This window comes from Mesocricetus auratus, unplaced genomic scaffold, assembly GCF_017639785.1.
Source record: "Mesocricetus auratus isolate SY011 unplaced genomic scaffold, BCM_Maur_2.0 Super-Scaffold_100014, whole genome shotgun sequence".
NCBI lineage: Eukaryota > Metazoa > Chordata > Mammalia > Rodentia > Cricetidae > Mesocricetus > Mesocricetus auratus.
Genome location: NW_024429197.1, coordinates 31,930,904 through 31,957,346, shown reverse-complemented (window position 1 = coordinate 31,957,346; position 26,443 = coordinate 31,930,904). Strand labels below are relative to the sequence as shown.

At 40.9% G+C, this 26,443-nt stretch overlaps 2 protein-coding genes across 4 annotated transcripts in view; one reads left to right on the top strand and one right to left on the bottom strand.

Annotated features, from left to right (window-relative positions):
• Tceanc2 (transcription elongation factor A N-terminal and central domain containing 2) overlaps positions 1-681 on the bottom strand; it is a 38,425-nt gene extending 37,744 nt beyond the window's left edge. The window contains exon 1 of one of the 3 annotated variants that reach the window (XM_013114845.3): positions 87-681. The gene's annotated coding sequence lies outside the window, so the exon portion shown is untranslated. The remainder of the gene's footprint in view (positions 1-86) is intronic. The other 2 variants (XM_013114847.3, XM_013114846.3) reach the window with 2 other exon arrangements.
• Positions 682-789: 108 nt separating this feature from the next.
• Positions 790-25,154, top strand: Tmem59 (transmembrane protein 59). The gene is made up of 8 exons (XM_005072163.4): positions 790-1,041; positions 7,698-7,803; positions 9,941-10,035; positions 12,778-12,930; positions 15,041-15,122; positions 15,947-16,028; positions 19,745-19,853; positions 24,523-25,154. The coding sequence occupies exons 1-8, from the start codon at positions 853-855 to the stop codon at positions 24,676-24,678; spliced, it is 972 nt and encodes a 323-aa protein (XP_005072220.1). The 5' UTR covers positions 790-852; the 3' UTR covers positions 24,679-25,154.
• The last annotated feature ends 1,289 nt before the right edge of the window (positions 25,155-26,443 follow it).

Below are 26,443 nucleotides of genomic sequence, written 5' to 3'. Positions count from 1 at the left end.
AGTCGGAGATGTGCATTCCCAGACGTGATACGACTGGATTTTCTAGAAACACTCCCGAATTATGGGTACTCTTAGGTGGTACTTACAGGAAGCTTTCCTCTTGAGAGAGGAACTCTCTTCTCAAAAAGTGAAACAACACGCTAAGTTCACTTCCTGGCTTAGTTTCTTACTTCCAGAAGGAAGGGAGGCAACAGGATTCTAATGCCTGGGGTAGTGTGGTGACTTGAGTTGTGCCAGAGTTAGGGTTCTACTGAGCTGAGTGAAGCCCTCTATACAACCACTCCACCGCAGCCTCATACCAAGAGTTACTCTAAGACCAACAACAACCATCTCCAGACCTTGGCACAACGCAGCAGCAGAACCAGAAACCACTGCTCAGTGATCAGAGGAGCCCAACCGGATCCAGGAACAAGAACCCCATCCTTCCCTTACCCCCAGCTCTCGGGAGGCCTGGAAGGGGGTTATCAAGTTACAGCTCAACGTGAGATCCACCGGGAAAATCGGCCCGCCTACTGCTTGGTCTCTTGACCTCCGAGAGTCCCCAGTCTAACCACGCTTCTCAATTATTAGTACAGTTCTTCCCGGGCCCAGGTCCTCGGCGGTGACTCGCGAGAACTACACTTCCCAGGACGCCCTGCGAGGGCTCGCGGCGGTCGTGGCTGCAGAAGGCGACACCCGGCGGGCCGGGAGGCAGCAGCCTGGGCGGGCCGGGGCGGTCCTGGGCGGAGCCGAGGAGCTCGCGGAGTCGGAAGCGCTGGCCGGAGGGGCGGGGAAAGGGGCTGGCCCGGAAGAAGGAGAAACCCTGAAAAGAAAACAGCAACAAGCCGAGCGGCTGTGACAGAGGGGAACAAGATGGCGGCGCCGAAGGGGAAGCTTTGGGTCCAGGCCCAGCTGGGGCTCCCGCCGCTGCTGCTGCTGACCATGGCGCTGGCCGGAGGTTCGGGGACTGCAGCGGCCGAAGCGTTTGACTCGGTCCTGGGGGACACGGCGTCCTGTCACCGGGCCTGTCAGCTGACCTACCCCCTGCACACCTACCCCAAGGTAGGTTGGCCCATCGATCCCGGGTTTCTCTCACCCCTCGATGCCCATCTCCAGGCTTCCCACACCAGTGTCAGCTCGGGGACCCTAGTGGTGAATCTGCGCTCCAGCTGCCCCCTACCCCCACCCCACCCCCTCGGTGTAGCTGCAGTTTTCCTCCCGGGTCCTGCCTGCACCCAGCTCCTGCTGTAATTGCCGGAAGTTTGTGCTGCAGGACGCGGTGATAGGCCGGGGGCCTCAGAGAAGAGAAAACGGCGAGCCCTGGGAGCCTGCGCGGCCACAGGGGAGTGTGTCGCTTGATGGGGTGGCTTGAAGATGAATGCGGGGTGCTGACCTCCTAGCAGCGCGGGGGTGGGGGTAGGGGATGCGCGAGTGCACGCGTGCACGCTATGTTGCTGTCCCGAGTTTGCTGCGAGCCTTTCTGGGTCGGGAGCGCTTTGTGTTCCGGGAGCGGGACAAGCTGACAATCCTCTGCGCTCTGAAGTGTGAAGTCAGCCTCGGGAGTTGTGAGACGCACTGGAAGGGAGGACTTCCTGTCTGTGTTGAGCGACTGTGTGAGAGACTCTGCCGCAGGGGACTGGATGTGTTCGTTTGGCAGCGGTTAGTTCTATTTCTGCCTTCAGAAGAAATATAAAGTAAAATAAACCTCGTCACTCAGTGCAGAAAATGAGGAATCCATGGAATGGATACAAAACAAAACAAAACGCGACTGTCCTGTGGAAGATGTATACTCTGTAGCTAGAAGGGGAACCGAGTCCTACCCCTGGCTCCTCCCCGTAGCCGCTGCCTAGCCTTTAATTCTACCTCCTTAAGTTGTTTTTCAGCTTCTTATGAACTGTGCTTATTCAACATTCTAAATTGCTTGGTGACTCTCCCACCCTTTCCCATGTATAATTAGGGCATACCCCTCCCCACCTTGCCTTGTAAGCACTTTCGCTGATGCTGGTATTTTTTTTATCCTTGTTTTCTTTCGTCTTCTGTGTGCTATTTGCTTAACCATTGTGGCTATCCCTCTTTGCCTCCTTTAGCTACAGAGTGGCCAGGATGACAGTTTCAGGGACTTAATGTTCCATAATGACAAGTGCTTTTGGGTTTCTGATATGAAAAATTGTAAATTCCGTGCCTTCCAGCATTTTATTTACCTTACATACCTGAGGGTCATCAGCTACAAACAAAATAGACTTCACAGAATTCTAGGAGATGGGATTAGCCTTAAATTTACTGTCCGAAATTAATAAATACTTGCCGGGCATTGGTGGTCCAAGCCTTTAATCCCAGCACTCAGGAGGCAGAGGCAGGTGGATCTCTGAGTTCGAGGCCAGCCTGGTCTACCAAGTAAGTTCCAGGACAGGCTCCAAAACAATATAGAGAAACCCTGTTTCGAAAAAACAAAACAAAACAAAAAAGAAATTAATAAATACTTAAGAGAAGCTAAGAGCTGGGCATGGTAATGGACACCCATAATTACAGCTTGCAGGGGGCTGAGGTCAGAGGGTCATGAGTTCGAGGCCTGCCATGGGCCAACCTTAGGGAGTGAGAAGGACCTTGACTTTCAGACTTCAGTCAGTAAACCTCACATCTACAAGAAAGTTCATCAGTGCTGACTGCTATGCTAGTGTTTGGTTCCCTCTTTTAAGATTTTCCTAGCAAATTTGAAGTGTAAGCCAGAATGCTGGGAACATAAATAATTTGAAAAGACATGTATACCAGGAATCTCTGGATATTTCTTGGATGTGTTTGTTTTTATCGTTGTTTGAGACAGGATTTCCCTGTGTGGTCCAGGCTGGTCGTTTAGTCTCAGTCTTCCTGCCTCGGGTTCCCCAGTGCTACTGGGATTACAGACATATATCACCCCATCAGATGCCTTAGGTATTGTTATGACATTCACTAGTCTCTAATAGTTGATGTGATATCAATAAGTCATTTTCACCTATTTATTAATGCTGGGGTTTTTGTTTGTTTTTGTTAAAGACAGGGTTTCTCTGTGTAACAGCCCTGGCTGTCCTGGAACTCACTTTGTAGACCAGGCTGGTCTCAAACTCAGAGGTCTGCCTGCCTCTGCCTCCCTAGTGCTGGGACTAAAGGCCTGAACCACCACCTCCCAGCTCAAAACTGACTCTTACTGGGCAGTGGTGGCACACACCTTAATCCCAGCATTTGGGAGGCAGAAACAAGTGGATCTCTGAGTTCCAGGCCAGCCTGGTCTATAGAGTGAGTTCCAGGACAGTCACAGCTACCTATAAAACCCTGTCTAGAAGATAAGACAAGACAAAACAAACAAAAAGGGAAATTAAAAGCTAAGCCTCTTGCTCAACTAAGAAATAGTGGAGTAGAAATTGAGTCTTCAAGCTGGCTACTGTATGATGCTGCCATCTCATAATGAAGTTGCGTTACAAATAGTTCTGAGTTATTGTGCATTGCAGTACAGGGAAAAAGCAGGGTGTGCTATAAAAAGGAAATGAATTCAAAATTTCACATCGCCTCTCTTGATCTGATACTGTAACTGGAAGATAGAAATTTCATTTTAATGACTTTATAATTATTTATTGTAAGAACATAGAGTCAGGGTTTCTCTGTGGTTTTGGAGGCTGTCTTGGAACTAGCTTTCGTAGACCAGGCTGGTCTCCAACTCCACCTACCTCTGCCTCCCCAATACTGGAACTAAAGGTGTACGTTACCACAGCCTGGCCATAACTAGATATTTTAAAATTAATACATTTTGCCCTTTGTTCTCAAAGATTCAGTTGTGTGAAATCTGGGTTCAAATGTAAAGAACATAAGACATATTAATAACAAACCTAGAGTCAGTGTGGTATTTTACAGGGTATGGTCTTCAGAATCAAGCAAGACTGTGTGTATAGTCCATTCCCGGATTCCTGTTAACTGTATTTAACTTAATCATTTAATTTCTTAGAATTTCATTTTGTAAACTGTAGAAAAACCACGTATTTGCAGAGCCAATTGAAGACTGAAGCTAATCTGATGCTTTTAAAACAGTGCCTAACAACCATAGGTAGCCATTTGCTTTACTGTGCAGTCAGGTTTGCACACATTTGCATTTGTAGTATTGAGTAAGAGAATACTTAAAACCAGGCATATAGCTCATGCCAATAAGCCAGCATGAGGAGGTTGAGGCAGGAGGATTGCTGTGAGTTTTAGGCCAGCCTGGGCTCCAGAGCATGACCAGTCACAAAGTAAGCCAAAAGCAAGGGAGAATAGATAGCCTGGCTTAGCTAAGTTAACTGAGGGTAAGAAAATATATGTGGAAGCTATACAGGTAGCATTGTCGTTAATGACCTTTATTACTGAGCTAATATTCATTATGATGGGAAGCACTCTTTCCTGTGCTCTGTATTAGATTATACTTTCTATAAGCTTGCCAGTCACTTGGGATACATAAAGCATGAAATATTTACCATATTTGGATTTATATTCTGTAGAATACAAAATACTTGAAATAAAGATGTGATTCTTGCTTTTAAGAAAGAATATTTTTATCTTATGTGTTTGGGTGTTTAGCCTGCATGTCTGTCTGTCCAACATGTGAATGCAAGGCTGATAAAACACCAGCAGAGGGCATGGATCCCTTGGAATTAGTTACAGACCCTTGTGAGCTGCCATGTGAGTGCTAGGGGTTGAGCCTGGATCCTCTGCCATGTGAGTGCTAGGGGCTGAGCCTGGATCCTCTGGAAGAGCAACCAGTGCTCCTCACCACTGAGCCATCTCTCCAGCCTACTCTTTATGGGTGATGTATAATACATTGTGTTAACACAGCGCCTGGCATGTTGTGGGTGTTTATTGACTTTATTATTAATGTTATATCTATCAGTAGCAAGGTAGTGTGAATGTTTAACCCCTCCTAGTGTGCAAGATTAGTATGAAAGTCTCTTCGTTCACAACCTAGAGAACAGTGAGAATTCGAGAGGTTAGTAGCTTGCCCCAGGTTGTGCAGAATAAGTGGTAAGGCTGATCTCAGGGCTGAATCCCAATCCACTAGACATCAGCATCAGTTTTCTGATGTTGTTTCTAGATGACTTTGGAGTTGGTTTAACAAAAGAAAGACCATTTGAGCTGAGCATATTGTCACATGTGAGCAATCTCAATACTCAGGAGCTGAGTGAGACAGGAGATTAAGAGTTCCAGGCCAGTTGGGACACAGAGTAAATGTATCTGAGAATAAAATGTCATCTGGGATAGAGCTCTTACTTCCTGCTTCTTGTGTGCAATATAAGGAAATATGTGGTGCTTCAAAAACACAATTCTTTGGCTGTTTACTAGGCCTGTAAATGCAGTTAGAACCAAGGTCACAAAATGTGCCACTCCAAAGTTGTATAATACAACTTATTTCATGTGAGGCTTGCAGCCATCTTTCCATCTGGTTGCTGCTGCTGCATGAGCTTTATTAATTCTTCTGGGGAAAGAGTGCGCACTGCCGTAGTCCACGGTTGCTAGCTGGAATATGCATGTTTTCTCAGTAGGTGCCTGCCAGTTTTTACACAGTGGATCACACAGAAAGTTGCAAGAGCTCCCTCATATACACTAGTTTGTTTAAAGTACTGTATTCATCAAAGAAAAGAAATGTTTGTTGATCTCATTATACAGTTACTATTTTCTAAGCATAAAGAGCCATCCAAAGGGAGAAAAAAAAAGAACCATTCTATTTTGATTTTTCACACATACCTCTCAATGCTTGAACTTGTTATTTTCTACACTTAAACCATTTATTATCAAAATAAAAAACATTTTGATAATTAATGTTAATAATATTTATTTATTAAGCACCTCATATATCTCATACTCTGTAATAAGATTAGCAGTCTCAGCCGGGCGTTGGTGACACACGCCTTTAATCTCAGCACTCGGGAGGCAAAGGCAGGCGGATCTCTGTGAGTTCGAGGCCAGCCTGGTCTACCAAGCGAGTTCCAGGACAGCCTCCAAGACAATACAGAGAAACCCTGTCTCGAAAAACAAACAAACAAACAAACAAACAAAAAAAAAAAGATTAGCAGTCTCCCAGAATTGTATTTTGGAGATAATAGTGTTGTCTTATTTCATGATGAGAAAACTTGAGATTACAACAAAGTAACTTTTTTTTTTTTAACCAGAAAAATTTAATTCTGGTCTAGCTGATTGCAGTAACTGTTCCTGTATGTCACCCTGTTGCTCTTGTTTACATTCTCAGTTCAAGTAAGCCATTTTAAAAAATAAATAAAAGGCCAGGCAGTGGTGGCACATGCCCTTAATCCCAGTACTTGGGAGGCAGAGGCAGGTGGATCTCATTGAGTTCAAGGCCAGCCTGGTCTACAAAGTGAGTTCCAGGACATCTAGGACTGTTAAACAGAGAAACTCTGTCTTGAAAAACCAAAATAAGATAAAATAAAACTCTTTGGGGCTGGAGGATGGCTCAACTGTTAGACACACTAGAACACTTATTGCTCTTGCAAAAGACCCTCCTTCTGTTCCCTTCAACTGTGTGGCAGCTCACAAACTCCTCTTCACCCTGGCACTGGGGTTCTGTCCTCCTGCACATGTACATATGGTACACATACACACACCCATTTAAAACAATAGTCTGTTTTAAACATATAAAAACCCTTCCATATGAATATTCGTATGAATAGATATATCACCTCATCTTTGTTCTGGCCTTTGTTTTGCCATTTGCTATAGGAAACTGGTCCTGATATTTTTGCTAATGAGTTGGTAGTTATGCATTTGGATGTAGCTGAACATGCCCATGACCCTTAGGTACTTACTAATTCCTTTCTATCTTGTTCAGGGTTCTAATTGTCATTGCTATTTCTTTTTTGTTGTTGTTTGTTTGTTTGTTTTTGTTTATCTTGACAGGGTTTCTCTGTAGCTTTGAAGCCTGTCCTGGAACTCATCTGTAGACCAGGCTGGCTTCAGACTCACAGAGATCCGACTGTCTCTGCCTCCTGAGTGCCGGGATTAAAAGTGTGGGCACCACTGCCCAGCTGTCATTATTGTTTCTATTTCCAATTTTCCTACCTACATTGTAGCCACCGAATATACAAAAAAAGTGGTATTTTTAGCTACTTGGCTTTTTTCTTAGTACCATTTTAAAATAAGGAAATAGGGACTTACTTGTTAAAGTGCTTGCCTAGCATACACAAGACTCTGAGATCTTAGTCTCTAGCATCATCTCTAGGTAGAGACAGGAAGATCAAAAATACAAGATCAGGAGCTGGAGAGATGGCTCAGCAGCAATTAAGAACACTAGCTGCTTTTCCAGGGCACTTGGATTTAATTCGCAGCGCCCACATGGCAGCTCACAACTCTTGTATAACTCTGGTTCCAGGGGGATCTGATGTCCTCTTGTGGCTTCCCTAGGCACTGCATGTAGGTGGTAAATGGACATAACTTGCCAGCAAAACATTGATATACATAAAATAAAAAGAAAATACTTTAAAAATAAACAAGCATAAGGAGTTAGAAACTAATCTGGTGTATGTGAGAGATTCTGTCTATAACCAAATAATTCAAGTTAGGAACTAAAACCATATTTTTTTCTCTTTTACTACAAAATTTACTGAATAGTTTAAAATAAACACTTATCTTTGCTTACTTCTTGACCTCTTTTCCCAGCTGAAAGAAAAATCTTATTTTTTGGTAATCATCTTTGTTTTTTAACTTCCCAGGAAGAGGAGTTATATGCATGTCAGAGAGGTTGCAGGCTGTTTTCAATTTGCCAGTTTGTGGATGATGGAATTGATTTAAATCGGACCAAATTGGAATGTGAATCTGGTAAGATACTATGCTAATGACATCAGCTGTGCATAACATTGGGGCTTGCTTTGTGTTGAGTTATGCTTTTTATGTATTTTTCCTAGAAAATGGCAGACATCCTGTCACCCACCATATTGTAATTATAAAATTAGAGTTTTAATAGATGCTGCTAAAAATGTCATGGGCTTTAATCCATCTGTGTTGAGACAATGTTTATTTTGTGCTATGGATAGGGCTCCTTTGTTTAAGCAAGCATTCTCTTTAGACAAATGTAGAGGTAATTATCCAACTCATAATTCACCACTACCTTTTCATGGATAGGATAATTTCCCAAAACCTTTCAGTCAGTTAGTTCACATAGCTCCAATGTTTTTACTGAATCAGACCTTTCATTTTGAAGTGTTTAATAGAGTATTCTTTATCAGTCATGCCAGTAAAAATAACCAGAGGCTTTGTCACCAGGTAACCACTATTCTTACATTTTGGTGAAAGAGATATGTTTGATAAAAGAAACCTACAATCAGGATACAATGAACATTTAACTTTGTAAAGAACTGTAATGGAATCTTGTCCATTTTTTTGTTGTTGTTGTTTTGTTTTGTTTTTGCAGTGTGTGGTCAGTGTGGCAAGGCACAGCTTTCCCCTGATATGGTTCTTAGTATTTTGTGATAATGTGACCTTAGTTTTATGACTGTCTCCTCACTGGTCATCTTTGTATATCCATAGTGCCTGTTCATGTAATGAGTCTTTTTCTGTCCTCCAGTCAGCTCCCAAATAATGACATGGATGGAGGCTTCTTAATTATGAAAGCTCAGCCTATAGCTTAGGCTTGTTCCTAACTAGCTCTTATAACTTAAATTAACCCACTTATATTAATCTATGTTCCACCATGTGCCGTTTCTTCTCTTCCATCTTGCACCTCCTGATTCCTCTCTCTGTCTCTGGGAGTAACCCACGAGCTTAGACCCCTCCTCCTCTTCCTTTCTAGGCCTGGAAATGCCACCTATCCTTCCTGCCTAGCTATTGGCTGTTCAGCTTTTTATTACACCAATATTAGCAATACACCTCACACAGTGTACAAATATCCCACAACATGTTCAATTTATCTAGAGCCCCTTAAGAAGTATTTAACATGTACTTATGTGAGTTGAGAAGAAAAATAAAATTGCTCTAGTGGTGAAATAATATAACACAAGAAAGAAATGGCCTAAAGGAAGTGAGTGATCTGAAAGAGCCCATTTCAGCTTTTTCTTGTCTTTTCAGCGTTGGGGATCAAACCCAGGACTTAGTGTATGCCAGGCAACTGAGCTATGGCCCCAGCCCTATTTTAGTCTTTAAAATTGCCTATTATAGAACATTTTCTAGTTCCATTTTCTTAGAATTTAGAATATTAGAGTGATTGCTTTGTTCCCCCACTCCTTGTGATGATAGCTTTGTTTCTCAACTGAGCCATCACAATATTTATACAAATAACTAACATACCTTATTGTTCAATCTCTTGTATTAGGTAGTGTTTTTTCCATTTTAGACTTATAGAAATCCAGCTGGACCTAGAGGCACAGGCTTGTAATCCAATTATTTGGGAGACTGAGGCTGGAAGGTTCAAGACTTATCTGGACTACAGAGTGAGTTCAGAGTCAGTCTGGGCAATTTGGGAAGACTTTGTCTCAAAATAAAAAAATAAAAGAGAACTAGAAATGTAGCTCAGTGGTTGAATACTTACCTAGCTCATACAAGGCCTAGAAAAAAGAAAGAGAAGCCTAGAAAAATAAGTAGTCAGGGGTTTAGTCCCTCAGCCCGGGTTGAGGGCTACCACCAACAAATGATGGTTTTAAACTTTCAGTGGCAACTTCAGGACACCAGTACTTCACACTCCACAAACTTTAGCTGTGAGGACCCCTTATGTGAATGTCATCATATAGCCAGGGCCCAGGTATGAAATTAATAGACTTGTACAGGAGACATTGGACTTGTAGGAGAGAGATAAAAGAGTTCCATTAAAGTATTTCCTGCTATTGCTAAGTTTGGCAGCTCAAAGATATGAAAAATTAAGAATGTCTTTGTATCTTTACACGGTGTAGTATGCTAGATCCCCGCAGCCTTTGTCTTTGCCACCCTTCTCCTCTTTCTAAGAATTTGCCTCTTCCTCTTTCAGCATGCACAGAAGCATATTCCCAACCTGATGAGCAATATGCTTGCCATCTTGGCTGCCAGGATCAGTTGCCATTTGCTGAATTGAGACAAGAACAAGTAAGAGACAATACTGCCTCTCCAAGCTGCCTGCTTACATGCTTCAACTTGTGTTACATGCATGGTCGTTGCCAGTGTAGTCTTATTTTACTGTTAGATTTTGTACTTAGTTCTCACCAATTAAAATTACATTTGCAGATGGAAAAGCTAATATAATACTTCCTTTTTAAAAATATTTATTTACTTATTTTTAATTATGGGTATATGTATGTCAGGGGTTATGCACATAAGTGCAGTATTTAAAGAGGCCAGAGGCTAGAGTTATAGGTGGTTGTGAGCCACCTGACATGGGTGCTGTGAATCTGACGCAGGACCTCTGGAAGAGCAGTAGATGCTCCTAACCACTGAGCCGTCTCTCCAGCCCCCTGGAATACTTTCTTAAAGTGATTTTCTGTTAAAATAATATATTTGTCCCCATAATCTCACAGTCCATGGCTAAGAGAAATCGATATTTGAGTCCCTTTCTCCATCCCCTTTGCCACTGCCTCGAGTCAGACCAGCATCATTTGTCATCTGTATTGTTCAATTAACTTCCAGACTGTTTTTCCATTTTAACCCTGTCTAGTTCTCCCTTTATCCTGGGCCTAGATATCTTTCTTTCTAAATGGAAGTCATGTCATCCTTCTATAATATGTAATTTAGTAGTTCCCAGTTACATAAAGGGTTGACTGTCATAGTGTAGTTCCCGAGAACCTCTGTACTGTCATCTCTGAAAGTTCCTTACACCTCGTGAACTTTATCCCAGGGAAAAGACCTCAATTTTTGGAAAATGTTTTTAATTAATTAATTTTTGGATAGTAATTTTTCAGTGCTGTGCATAAGAAATACAGTCTGTTAGTAAGAGGCTCAAGAGACAGTATATACATTCCTGAAGAGTCTGTCTCTGTTTTTGTACTCTCCATCTGTGGAAATGCTCCTCTGTGACTGTTGGCTTTGTTCCACTGTGCAGCCAAGTTTACTCAGCTGAAGTATTGTATACTCATACAAGGATATCAGCTAAAGTAACTTATATACATACAAGATAACAGCCAGGGTTACTAAGCTGAAGTATTTTATACACATACAAGGATATTAGCCAGGGTTACTCAGCGGAAGTATTTTATACACATGCAAGGGTATGTCATTGAATTTGTTAATATAAGCATGTAAAGAACTTCACTTTGTTCACCAAACAACATTCCATATCAATAGCTCCTTGGTGTATAGCTGAGGGGGACTTGAAACTTCTGATCCTTCACTCTTGATTTTAGGATTACAGACTTGAGCCATCACACCCAACCAAAGTCGTCAGTTGTTTTTGAACGTGAAGTAATGATGGCAGCCGATGCTATAGGGGATACAAATGGATGCATTTCACTTCCCAGAATTTGGCAGTTTGAAATATGTACGCTATACCATAGACACGTTCTCAGGTTTCCAATGGGCTACTGCCCTCAGCTCTTTCTAATAGTTTTCTTTTATGTTATATATTTTATACATTTGTGAGTATGCCTATAAAATAAGAACGTAAGACTAGAATTGCTGAAATTTGTGAAGTTTTAATTTTAAGGAATAAAACAAAGTTGTCCTCCATGGAATTCATACAAACTTTTTATTTTTTAAATCTGGCATGATACTTTTCTGTTTCTGCTCCTGTTCCCTTGTGTCTAGGTTACCTCTGGCTCTGGGGAAGTGTTATTTTCTTTGTGAAATCTTAACTACCTTTACCCCCCATTTGCAGTAGATTGCCATTCTTACATACACACACTGCCCTGCGTTAATCATTTTCCTGTATAAAATATTCTGATTAAACATAGGGGTACATTGATGATTAAAATAGACATGAGGTGTAGACAAGACATGCTTATAGCCTCAGCTTTCAGGATGCTAAGCCTGGAGGGTTGCAAGTGTGAGGTTAGCCCAGGCTACGTAGCAATATCCTATCTCAAAAAATAAAAACAGAAATATTTGGTCTCTGATCTCTGTAAGTTTGTAACCTCAGTAAATACTTGGTTGAGTGAATTTGTGATAGGCCTCATAGCCATTACTTGGAAAACTGGATCCTGAATACAGATCTTCTCATTCTGAAAGCTGTTCTTTGCACTGTAACAGCTCATGATGATGTCTCTCCTGATGTAAGATGAACCAGAGCTGTCCCTGGAGCGCAGCAGTCTGCATTCTGAACTTGTCCTCTGGGGTCAATGTTTGCTAATAAGTTAAGGAGTCAGAATTGGAGGTAGATTGAGATGATGCCAGTCGATATTAAAATCTTGGCAGTAGCACCTGTTACATATATTAATACCATAAAATACCCCCTCAGCATTCACTGTAATCAAGTCTCATTATCTACATACATTTTTTTCCTTTGATGTTCATTAAGACTTGATTTCTCCTACATGGGAACATTAAGGATAAGAATGATATCATTTGTCCTTTCCCATTCAAACCTGTCATTTGGTGGTCCTTATTTAATGAGATCTTAAGAGTCTCCAAGTTTGGGGCTTACCCTGATAGGGGTCACAGTGAGCTGTGTATAAAGGTGTTTGTTGGTAAATTTAAGTATGCTGGGATGTTAAGCTTTACCATAGTTCACATGCATCAGCAACAGTGTTTAGTATAATGCTGGTGATTGTGATGTTACTGTAATTATCTATCTGTAACCTTTCCCAGGAAGATTTGGATCATCTCTATTATGTTGTTCTCTTGCATATACTTATTATAAATAATACATTTCTTATTACTTAAACATTTCTGTTTGTTTAGCTCATGTCCCTGATGCCAAGAATGCATCTCCTTTTCCCTCTAACTCTGGTGAGGTCGTTCTGGAGTGACATGATGGACTCTGCACAGAGCTTCATAACCTCGTCATGGACTTTTTATCTTCAGGCTGATGATGGAAAAATAGTTATATTCCAGGTGATAACTGTTCCTCACAAATTGACCTAAATACAGCAGTAGTCAATGGAAATGTGTTACATGAGTGTCTTGGCATAGAACCGTATAACTGATCGCTTAAATATTTTTGTCAAATAGTGCTGCTTAATTGGCCTCCCTGGAAACATTGAGCAATGGGACACAATGTAATTATCTTTCCTTCTGTCCCTTGAATGCCTGACCTCAAGCTCAGTGGTTCTAAATTGATCTTCTCAGTTTTATAGTGACTAAATTTATTAAATGAAAACTCTAGATAGGAAGGTGATCATATACTTTGAACATAAATAGTGACATAAAAAACACAGACACTGGAAAAAAGCATTATGACATGATAACATAATACTTAGTTTATAATACTTCTAACCTCCTGTAAGAGAACTTGTATAGATGTATTTTGCCTTTTAGAGAGGTAATTTTTCTCTTGTCTAATAATTTACTGTGTGATAGGATGTTGATAGGTACTAATCTAGAAAGTTATTTCAGTTGCCTTAGCATACCTATGAAGGATTGTTCCAGCATTCTGAGGATGCTAATATTTGGGGATGCTAATTCTCTGATATAAAATAACATTGCATTTACATATAACCTACAAACTCCCTCCCTATATAGTTATGGGTCATTTAACAATTCAGTTTTCTTAAACTGAGATGGCTACAATATTGCTAGGTGATAATATTATTACAGCATTACTGTTGAATATCCAGTCAGTTAACTGAAAAGACACGCAGCACACGATTGCACCTTAATTCATCTGATTATAATACCTAACACAGTGTGAAATCTGCACAAATAATTGTTACGTTGCATTGTTTAATAACAGAGGAGACATCTATGCATACTCAATACAGATTTTCCCCCATGATTGGTTTAATCAAAGATATAAAATGCAGTGACACAGAACCCACAGATACAGAGAGCTGACTGTTATCTGAAATCTTTAAATAGTTTCATGAAGTTGTATTACCCCTGCTTATTGATGAGGAAGCTGAGCATCCAGTTCCTTAAAGTCACACTGCCAGTCGCTAATCAGATTCGGGGCACTTTAGTTTCTAAACCCATATACCACCCTAACACCCTATTCCCTTTAAATTCAGTAAGTTCCTTGTTTATCAGTCAACAGATTGTGTTGTAACACTATCTTCCTCTCAAGCTTTTTTAAAAAATTATTTATTTTTATTTCATGTGCATTGGTTTTTGACCTGCATATATGTCTATGAGGATGTCAGATCCCCTGGAGTTGGAGTTACAGTTGTGAGCTACCATGCTGGGAATTGAACATGGGTCCTGTGGAAGAACAGCCAGTGCTCTTAACCACTGAGCTGTCACTCCATCCCCAAGTCACAGGTTTTAATTATTATTGCCAGTTGAGTAGTTTACTGAGTACTTTGTGATTTTTAGCATTATGCTGAGTTTGGGTTCTCTGTACTTAATTTGATGGTAAGAAAATACAAGAAGCTCTGGCCGGGCATTGGTGGCGCACACCTTTAATCCCAGGGCTTGGGAGGCAGAGGCAGGTGGATCTCTGAGTTCAAAGCCAGCCTGGTCTACAGAGCAAGTTCCAGGACAGGCTCCAAAACAATAAATAGAAAAAATTATCAAGAAGTTCTGTGTCCCAAAGCTGGTTTAACATAAAACCTAAGTTAATACTCAAAAGTGGAGCCCTTACTGATTCTTCAGAGGATGAGAGATTGTCTCTTTCTCTCAAGTCTTTGTCAACTCTAATATAAACTGGATGGAAAGAGTCTCCTTGCAGAGGCGCAGAGATGTAAAATGTAGAATGTTTGTTTGCCTGTAGTGCATCAGCTGTAGAGTTAGAGAACAGCAGAACATTTCAGGTAAGAAAAGATAATATATAGAATATATACTGTTAAAAATTTAGTCAGGTTACTGACCAAATGAAATTGGAATTCATATTTACAAGATAATAGTATTAAAGTATTGTGGTAAATGTGTTTTATTCTTTTTCTGGGTGTACTTCTGTTAGTGTTTTTTCTGTTTAAATGTTGGTAGTATAGATGGTGTGTTCTAGAACTTCTTTCTAAAAACACCTTCTAAGATACAAATGACTTAATTGATTTCATTATCATTTTAGTCTAAACCAGAAATTCAGTATGCACCACAGTTGGAGCAGGAACCTACAAACTTGAGAGAACCATCTTTAAGCAAAATGTCCTGTAAGTTTTATTCTAAACAGATAGATAAACCGTAGCTGTCAGATCTGTTGTAATAGTCCATTCTGACTTCTAATGCACAGGATCTGGGAATCCTTCTGGGGGTTTGCAGTTCTAACAAATTCCACATCCTGGTGATGCTGCTAGATGGGGACCACCTAAAGAAGTACTATTCTAAATACTGTTTCAAAGCATGCTTTGAGTATGAGCTAACCAAGCAATGGTTTTTCCTAATAAACTGAAGAGTGATACTACCTTGAAAGTATGAATTCCCTATTCTCTTTTTATTTCCATGCTAGATGTGAATTTTAAGTCATAGGAACATCAGACATCAGGCTAAAGCAGAGTTTTCCTTTGAAAATGTACTACCTTATTTTACATATTGATATAACTAACTTCCTGATTTTATCATTGAGTGGGAATGAGTAGATACTGCTAACATAGACTGTTTTAATTAGAATAAAACAGATTCTGTTGGTTAAGTCCACATGTAATTAACAGACAATATCAGTATCAAAAACATTTGGATCAACCATGGTTGGTAATCACATCTTTAATTCCAGCATTCAAAAGGCAGAGGCAGGCAGATGGCTGTGAGTCTGAGGCCACTCTGGGCTACATAACAAACAACATTTGAAAGTAAGGCAGAAAATTCATAATATGGTAGAATACCCATTTGGTTTTTGAGGTGCCAAAGGAATTTTAACACATAGAATGTGTCAGGTTACACTCACAAAAATTACCTATAGGTTGTACATATCTAGAAGAAGTCAGTGAAACTAGCATTTAGGATATATATTTCATATACCTGTGCCTTATTATTTCAGATCTGCAAATGAGAAATTCACAAGTACACAGGAACTACCTTGAAGATGAAGAAAGTGATAGCTTTTTAAGATGCCTATCTCTGTATGTATTTCTTCTTAATATATACACAAAAGATAAAGTCTTTTATATCAGTCATCCTGTTTTTGTTACTTTTAAATTAAATTTTAAAATAAATATAAATTATATATCACATGTACATAAAATAAAAATAAATTCTAATTTTAAATTTGAAGGCTAATAGTTTTAAAATTCTAATTTTAAATTTGAAGCTTAATAGTTAAAAAAAAAGATAATTTTTTTCAACTTCCTTTCCAAACTTGTACTTTTGAATGATTAGCACCATTAGAAGGTATTAAATGTACTATTTTTAAAATTGACACAAACTGCTGGTCAGTGGTGGCACATACCTTTAATCCCAGCATGTGGGAGGCAGAGGCAGGTGGATCTCTTTGAGTTTGAGTCCATCCTGGTCTACAAAGTGAGTTCCAGGACAGCCAGGGCTATATAGAAAAATCCTGTCTCAAGAAACAAAACAAAACAAATAACCAAAAAAACAGTGGGCCAGAAATGGCTCAGTGGTTAAAGGTACTTGCTGCCAAGCCAAACCCTGAGTTCAGTTCCTGGGACCCACATGGTAGAAGGGGAGAGCCAACTCTCACACGTTGTCCTCTGATGACCACATGTATACCACTGTATGCAAGTGTTCACTCCCCACATGATCAGACAGGATAATTATACACATCACCCTATACATCTACATGTGTGTCTTTGAAAAATCCTTTCTTGCAGCCGTTTTGAAGCAATACATTACTGTTAACTGTGGTCACACTGTTGTTCGGTAGGAAAGAAATCACTCTCCTCACTGTAGTTTTATCTGTTGACCAGCCTCTTCTTTTACCTCCCCTTGTAGTAAAAACCCAAACAGAACAGATCGTTTTTCCACAGTACAAGGGAGTTCTTGTTAGAATTCCTTGATTTGTGTTAAGAAATGTCTTTTCCAGATAGTTAAATTAAGCTGCCCTGGGACCTGGAGATGACTTAGTGGTAACCCCAAGCCTGAAAATCTAAGTTCCATCATGGGACCCACATGATGGACGGAGAGAATCAGCACCCACAAGGTGTTCTTGACCCCACACACACCAGGTTCAAAATAAATAAATTAATCTCGACTTTAAAGTATGTCCGAATGACTTAGGGATTGGATTTTTATCTACATGGACAGATAAGCAGTTTGAAGAGATAGGTAAGGACTACAGAGTAGGAAGAGCTAGGGGATGTCAACTCTGTGCCAGGAATTCTTGGAGAATAGGAAAACAGGGAGGTGGGAGTGATGGCTGTCTTATGCCCTCCCTCCAAGGAAAGACTGTCAGGCATTCTGATGGAGTGAAGTGGGTTTTATCAAAGTGGACATGCTTCTACTCATAGGCATGCTGATTGAGCCCTCCTTCTCTCTTTATCCCACAGAAAAAGGAAAGGAATAAAAGAAAGGCAATGCATTTTGTTTTCTACTGTATTATGTACCAGACCAAGCATTTTATTTTATTTATTTATTTATTTATTTATTTATTTATTTATTTTTTGGTTTTTCGAGACAGGGTTTCTCTGTGGCTTTGGAGGCTGTCCTGGAACTCACTTGGTAGTCCAGGCTGGTCTCGAACTCACAGAGATCCGCCTGCCTCTGCCTCCCGAGTGCTGGGATTAAAGGCGTGCGCCACCAACGCCCGGCCAGACCAAGCATTTTAATAAAGCTGCAAGCCATTCTGTTTCACAATGCATTGTTTGGGGAGTAATTCTGGTCAAATATGACATTAGAGTGAAATTCTAAAATTATATGTGTGTTTATACATATATATACATATATAAATATACATACATACACATATAAATATACATACATATATATATATATATAGTGTGTGTGTGTGTGTGTGTGTATTTACAGCTTGTGGGAGTTGGTTTTCTTCCACTGTGTGGATTCCAGGGATCTAACTCAATCCATCAGAGCTTGGCAGCAAACATGGTTACCAGCTGAGCCATCTCACTGGCCCTAACTTAACAATTTAAAAGTAATCTTTTAAATGTCTTACTCAGAAAACAACTAACTTTTAACTAGAAGTTTATTCTTTAGAAGTTTCTGTGTATAAACATGAATTATTATAATATATCCTACATTTGAATAAAGTGTCAGAAAGAATTGTGTATATGATAGATAGATAGGGACCAAGCTGGAGAGCTGTGAGCAGGAAATTATAAGGCTGGATGTAGGGCAGTGGGCAGGGAGATCAGGAGGTCGTGGAGATGGCTGAGCATCTACAGGATCTACTTTGCTTTGCTGTGGAGGCTGAGAAAAAGATGCATTTGAAGATGAGCCCCAGCTTTCTGTCTCTATTAGTTGCTACAATGCAGATAGCAGATATGTCCTCACTCATAGTAGTGAGCTCTAGTTCTAGGACAGGACTGGACCATGCAAAGGAGAGTGCATGATCTTCCACTAACATTTCTTACTGCTACCTTTTAAAAATTGGAATGTTTGAAACATAGCATCAAAGGGGAATTGCATGCTTTCTGAAAGTCTGCTTCTTTGAAAGTAAATTTAAAATTTTTTTTATCTATTTGAGTATGGGTGTGTATGCCACAGCACATGTGTGGAGATCAGAAGACAATTCTCTTTCCAGCAGGTTAGAGTCCTCAGCTCCCTCTCCAACAGCCACTGTTGCGCTTTTGTTGGGAGACAAACAGTGACTAGCATGCCATTCCTTAGGGTGTTACAAAAAGTGATGGTGTCAGTGGTGATCCAAAACTATAGGTCCTTTGCCGTGAATGAACACGTTAGGACTAGGGGTTGTCACAGGTTTTGAGAGTCCTAAATGCCCTCCTTCCTTGATTTGTTTCTATCATAAGGAAAATATAATGGTCTACGTGTTTGAAATGTTATAGGAAAACTGACTTCTGGAAATTTGTTTTGAATTCTTTCATAAAACAAATGATCATTTCGTAATTTACCTTAACTTTTAGGGGTATTTTCTTAAATTAATATCATTGCAATAACCTGTAAATTAAGAAACAGTGTGTTCAGTTTTTTGGGTACTTTGCTTGCTTTGTCTAATTCAGTAATTAGAATGAATGTATTCTTCAGGTTTATGGTCCAAACTTGTAATCCTAGTGAGGTAGGAAGATGGCAGCCTCAAGTCAGCCTCATCACACACTGAGCTTGAGGCCTGGGCTACATGAAACCTATCTCAAAAGGAAATAAAAATGACCAGGCAGTGGTGGTGCATGCCTTTAATCCCAGCATTGAGGAGGCAGAAGCAGGCAGATCTCTGTAAGTTCAAGACCAGCCTGGTCTACAAGAACGAGTTCCAGGACAGCCTCCAAAGCCACAGAAAACCCTGTCTTGGGGGGGAAAAAAAAGGATGGAACTATATAGCCCTGACTGTACTAGAATTCACTGTGTAACCCTGACTGTTCTGGAATTCAGAGATCTGTCTGTCTCTGCCTCAGGAGTGCTGGGATCAAAGGTGTGGTGTGTGCCACCACACCCAACAATGTGAGGTAATTTTATATATGTAGTAGGAAATATGTATGTCTGATTTCATCATTATTAATTATTATTGTAAGAGCTATGTAGCAAGGCTACAGAAATTTTAGAAATAGAAGAAAGAACATCAGATCATCCTAAATAAACTAGATACAATATTTCCTTGCAATAAATATGTTTTGTTAAATAATTGCAGACAGTGCACAGTTTTGTGTTCTGAGTGTGTGAGGCTTGTGACTAACTGTTGTTGTTTTTGCAGTAACTCTGGGTGGATTTTAACCACAACTCTTGTCCTCTCGGTGATGGTGTTGCTTTGGATCTGTTGTGCAGCTGTTGCTACAGCCGTGGAGCAATATGTTCCCCCTGAGGTAAATCTAATTTAACCCTTGGGCTACTTGAAGATGGAGCCACGTAAATGACCATTTTAAGTGCCTTTGACTAGAAAAACAAGACCCTGTTAATAGAATTAGAGATTTTATGGTTTTACTGAAGTGAGGTTGGCACACATGAAAACCACAAGTTTATACCCCGTTCATAGTGCTCCCACATTGCATTGACATATATGTTGATTCTTGCACACATTGCCCCTCTCTGTTCTCTGAATCTAAAGAGAACTGCTGGCACGGCTCGCTAGGCTGGGATGTGAGAGAAGACTTCGGAGCCACTTAAAATTAAGGAATTAATGTCTGTTGACATCAAATCTAACTGAAACAAGAGAGTTCTGTATGTCTAAAATACCACAGGGAAAAAGCAGAGAGGAAGATGAAAATAGAATCTGCACTAAGTCATTGGCATGATATAGCAGGTAAAGGTACCTAGAACCTGGGACAGGGGCTAACTAGTATCAACTTTGTCTTTAAGATTTGCAGAATATTTTCTTGTTGCTGGGCGTTGGTGGCGCACACCTTTAATCCCAGCACTCGGGAGGTAGAGGTAGGCGGATCTCTGTGAGTTTGAGGCCATCCTGGTCTACAAAGCGAGTTCCAGGAAAGCCTCCAAAACAATGCAGAGAAACCCTGCCTCGAAAAACCAAAAAAAAAAAAAAAAAAAAAAAAAAAATTGCAGAATATTTTCTTGTGTGTCAACCCCAATGTCCAGCAAAATTCTATTGCATGATTTTCCTACTTGTTTGCTTTTTCTTTAATGGTTTTTAAAAAGATTTTTGTGTATGAATGTTTTGCCTGCCTGAACCCCACGTGTATGGGCCTGGTGCAGGCATCAGATCCCCTGAAACTGGAGTTACAGGAAGTTGTGAGCCTCCATGAGAGTACTGGGAATTGAACCCATGTCCTCTGGAAGAGCAAGCAGTCAATGTTCTTCACTATTGAGCCATCTCTCCAGGCCTTGTTTTCTCTTTGAGACAAGATCCAAGGCTGGGATCACAGGCCAGCACTACCATCTCTGACTTTTTTTTTCTTCATTTTATGTGTGTGGGTGTTTTGCCTGTGTGTGCAGTATATACAGAGGCCAGAAAAAAGTTTGGATTCCCTGGAACAGGAGTTAACAGATGCTGTGAGCCTCTATGTGGGTGCTGGGAATCCAACCTTGGTCCTCTGGGAGAGCAAGCTGTATTCTTAACCACTGCACCAACTTTCCAGTCCTGTGCCTGATGTATGAACAAGTGGCCTTAGAAAGTCTAAGTGTGTTTCTGTGATTACTTAGCTATGAAGGCATTGAGGCTGGAGTGAAGTTCATGTTCAATGTTTGTTTTGATGCCAGGATTTCATGTAGCCCAGGTTGGCCTTAAACCCACTCCGTAGTCCAGGATGACCTGAACTGCTGATCCTCCTGCCTCCATTTCCTGAGTGTTGGCATCTTGAGCATGTGTCACCAGGTCCAAATTGTACCTATGGCTTGACCAACTGTGCTACATTCCCCCCCTGAAGGGTTTCGGTGGTTTTTGTTTGGGGGAGTTTTTTTGTTGGTTGGTTGGTTCTGGTTTTGCCTTTGAAGTTCTAGCTATCCTGGAATTCAACACAAAGATCCACCTTCCTCTGTATTTTGAGTGCTGGGGCTAAAAGTGTGGTGGCCACAGCACCTGGCATGTGCTTTTATTGTTAAGTCAGCACACACAGAAGGTTTCATCATGACACATCTGTCATTAGCTTTTCCTGCTGTTCTCCCTCCAGCTGTTTCCCTTTCCTCTCCCAGTTAGTGCTCTGCTTTTAGTACGTGTCTCATCATTTCTCTATTTCCCGCCTCCTTTAAGCACTCCACCTCCCCTTCTAGTTGTTTTTTGTTTTTTGTTTTTGTTTTTTTTTTTTGAGGTAGGATCTTGCTTGGTAGCCTGTGCTGGCCTAGAATTGACTATGTAGTCCAGGCTGGCCTTGTTCTTATCATAGCAAGTCTCTTGAGTGCTGGGATTGCACTGGTAAAGTGAGTAAGAGGTGCAAATAGTAGTTGTACAAAATGTAATGGGAAGCACTGTGCTGGGATTGTCAAATAAGGCTTTTAAATGGGGGGGGGTCTTGACCTGAACTTTGAAGAATAGATAGTCTGATATGGATTGGCAGAGTGGAAATAGACAGTTTTACCCAGGTACAGAAAGAGTACATTCACTATTGGAGGATTAGGTAAGTTAAGAGTTGGTAAATTTCAATAGAACTAGCCTATTTACTTTAACATTTTTTGTTCCGTTTATATATGTATGTATTGTGGGGGGGTGCCAAAATGTGTAGAAGTCAGAAGACAAGATGTGGGAGAAATTTTTCTCCTTCTATATGTGAGCCCCAGGATTTGAACTCAGTTAGTTAGACTTAGCAGACAGCCTGAACTCATTTATTTACCAGTGTGTTGATGATGACTTTTTGTTACTTTTCTTACTTGGTTCCCAGGTGTGTATGTTTAAATATTTATTTAATATTTTTACTTGACAGTTTGGGGGTCAAATTCAGGGGTTTGCATAGTCTAGTCAAGTCCTCAATCACTGAACTGTATTCCCAGACACTTAGATTTTAGCCATCTTATTTTTCCTGGTAAAGTTGGAATTCAGTATCTTGCATAGAGTCACCTTTGCCCACTACTCCCTTTTGAGCCTCTTCATGTACTCGAAATCTTCATGGCAAGAAATCAATAACCTGTAGTAATAAATCCTTAATTAACCTACTCTTGGGAAGCCCTAGTCCATTCCTTCTTGATCCGTATTTGTTCTTCATACCCTGGCAGGCGCACTGTAAAATGAAGATACACATGGACGTTGGTCTGCCTCTTGCCGAGACTAAATTGCAGTCTTAAAGTGGAATTTACCTTGATAAACACACCACAGCCTATAATCTGCTCACCAAACTTGACAACTCTTGAACCCTTTCTTTTGAGCATTGTTCTAAGAGTTTCCATGTGTTTGCTCCTTAAATCCTCACTGCAACCTTGTGATCCTGCTGCTGTTGTCATCCCTACTTGCCAGATAGGAAATCTGCAACAAATTTTGAAACTGTTTCACATCCCAGTAAATAGTAGAACCACACAGGGCACTCAGCCTGACTCCAAACCATTGATCTCTTTGTCTGGTCTGGAGCCACAAACCAGATATCAGGAGCTGCTGTCCTCAATGCCCGCTTTGACACTGGGAAAGCAGACATCTTTGGTTCTGGTGCCCCATGCTTTGTCCTCCTACTCCTCACATGACTGGGAAATACTTGTAGAGTTGATCTCACACAATCCCTCCCTTTCAGATACCTCTTGTAAAGATGTAGTGTGTGTGAGTTTATGTGAAGAGCCCATAGAGGCCAGAAGAAGGCATTGGACTCCTGGAATTGGATGACAGGTGGTTGCGAGTGGGTGTGTGACTCCTGGGAACTGAACCCATGTCCTGTAGGGTAGCATTCTCTCAACTGCTGAGTCATCTCTCCAGCCTCTCAGATGACTTGACTTTCTTGTGACAGGATATCACTGCTCTGATGGGTTTTGTTTGGATTATTGTAATTCTGTGAGACAATTTCTTATTTTCTTCTAAGTTCTTTGGGGGAACACCTCACTTTTCTGCTTTTATCCTTTTAGTTTTTTACTTACATGTACATGTGTGCTTGTCTGTATGTGCACCACATGTGTGCAGGGCCTAAAGTGGTCAGAAGAGAACATCAGATCTCCTGGGGGAGTTCAAAGCATTTATGCTGCCCAGTGTGGGTGCTGAGAACAGAACCCAAGTGCTCTTCAAGAGCTGCAAATGCTCTTAATCACTGAACCATCTCTTCAGACCCTGCTTTATTATCTTATTGAAAGTAACACTATGAGAAATTGTATATATTTATGAAGATCATTTTACTAGTGTTGGAATGTTTCATTTATAGTGTGTACTCTTAGAGACATTTAAAGCAGTACATGTCATTTTCCTTGTATGACAAGTTAGATAGCTGCAGCAAATCATTTCCTTACTGAACAGGAGACTTAAGGTCATAGGGGACTTGGTCACTTGAGGCATCCATCAAAACTCCAGAATGAAATCTCTTGATGTGGCCATATTAGCTTCATTTAAACCACGTTTACTGGTACTCATTTGTTATCCCTCTAAAGATCTAAGTTAGGACGTGTGGGAAACTTCCTTGGGGCATCTACAGGGGACTTACTCTCATCCATAAAACATGCTCCATTCTTGCTGGATAGTGGTGGCGCACATCTTTAGACCCAGCTCTTGGGAGGCAGAGGCAGGTGGATCTCTGAGTTCGAGGCCAGCCTGGTCTACAAGAGCTAATTCCAGGACAGCCAGGGCTACACAGAGAAATCTTGTCTCGAAAAACAAACAAAACAAAGCAGTCCCCCCAAAAAACATGCTTTGTTCTCAAAGATACAGATAGAATTTTTCAAACCAAATACCCATAGACTTGCATATTGCTCTTGTTTATTTTGTGTTTTGTGTTTTAAGACTATCTTACTGTGTGGCTGTGGCTGGCCTGAAACTTGTAAGGAGCCTCCTTCCTCTGCCTCTCAAACACTGGGAGTGTGCACCATTATGCAGCTCTAAAGATGGAAATGTTATTTGGTAATGTATTTGGAGAGATCCCCAGCATCCAAATTAATGATGTGTTGATTTTTCTTTTCCAGAAGCTGAGCATCTATGGTGACTTGGAATTTATGAATGAACAAAAGCTGAGCAGATACCCAGCTTCTTCTCTTGTGGTTGTTAGATCTCAAGCTGAAGATCACGAGGAGGCAGGGCCTCTACCCACCAAGGTGAATCTTGCTCATTCAGAAATCTAAGATTTTTAAGAAGTGTCATCGACACATAAACTTCCATTCCTCATAGAGCTTTTTTAAATGGTCTCATTGGATATAGGCCTTAAGAAATCACTATGAAGTGCAAATAAAGTTGCCCAACTCTGTGAAGACTTTATTTGCTGTGACTTTTCCTGTATTTTTCTAGTCATTTAAGACACGGACATGGGTTTTATTTTTATTTTACTAATATTAGTAGCTATTTTGTTAGTTGCATTAGTTTCGGTTTTCTCCTGTCTTAGCCAAATTCTATGAGCTGATCATTGTCTTCCCCACCTCCTGCCATGACCCTGCCGTCATCTTACTTAATAAGCCGAATGCTTAGGATGTGATGCCTCTGCCTAGAAATGGCCTCCAATGTGTACCCTGAATATAGCAGAAAATGATATTTAATGACACTACATTTTCAGTTGTATTGAATTGAAATCATTAAACTTTATTTGAATAATTATGTATTGAAACTTGAGTATCAGACTTTCTTGTTCTTTACCCTTCCCAGCCCAGAGAGTCCTGAGGTGCTGTGTGTCTGCTGCTCTGTGGCAGGTTAACAGCTGGGGTTGAGCAAAAATGACATCCTCAGAAGTGGCATTTGATGTGATTTTTTGTTGTTGTTGTTGTTGTTGTTTTGTTTTTGTTTTTGTTTTTTCGAGACAGGGTTTCTCTGTATTGTCTTGGAGGCTGTCCTGGAACTCCCTTTGTAGACCAGGCTGGCCTCGAACTCACAGAGATCCACCTGCCTCTGCCTCCCGAGTGCTGGGATTAAAGGTGTGCACCACCAACACCCAGCTTTGATGTGATTTTTAAAGTGTGTGTGTGTGGTGGGCATGGGGGACATTTGCGTGCCACAGGACAGCGTTCGGGAGTCAGTTCTCTTCCTTATCGGGTTGAGGCCGGTGCGCTCCTTGTATTTCTGCTGTTGCACTGTGTACCCAAACAGGCTAGCTTGAGAGCTTCCAGCCTGTTCAGCTTTTCTGTGTAAGCCCTAGGAACTCACAGGACACACAGTTGTTGGACTTGCACCGCTAGTACTATGGCCGCCTCAGCAGTCTCTTCTGAGGTTCCATTTGATGTGGGATTTGCACAGGTTAGAGTTGAAAAAATTTTTTTCAAAGGAATTGTTTGTCTTCTTTAAAATAGCATCAAGATATTTTTAGAGAAAATGACATTTTAACAGTAAAAAGTATTCTCTTGTGATATAGGATTAAGTATATATTGGCTTGGTAGAATCTTAACATTATTACCCTTCCTTTACCAACAGTGATGGAGATTTTTTACTTTTTTAGATATTGATTTTATGTAGATAGGTGTTTTGCCTGTATATATGTGCAGACATCTGTGTCTGCTGGCCACAGAAGTGAGAGGAGAATATCAGGTCCCTCAGAACTGGATTTACAGATGTGCCGTGTGAGCTACCATGTGGGCGCTGGGACAAAATCTCCAGTCCTCTAGCAGAGCAGCCAGTGCTCCTAACTGCTGAGTCCGCTCTCCAGTCCCTAGTAATGGAGATTGAAAATAAGGGCACTATCAGATACCATCATACACCAAATCTTAGTGTGGCTCTGTGTCATCACACCAGGAAGTGTTAGACGCCTTGGCTAACCAGAGTCCCTGATCTCAGAGCTGGGGTGGAGGCTGCAGTAGTGCCATCTTTCTCTAGGGGGCCTCACTCTCACTCTGGCTGAATTGTCAGGGTCTCTAAATCAAAAGAAAATACGGTTGACAGCTAAGCAGGTAAGACTTTGGTCACAGA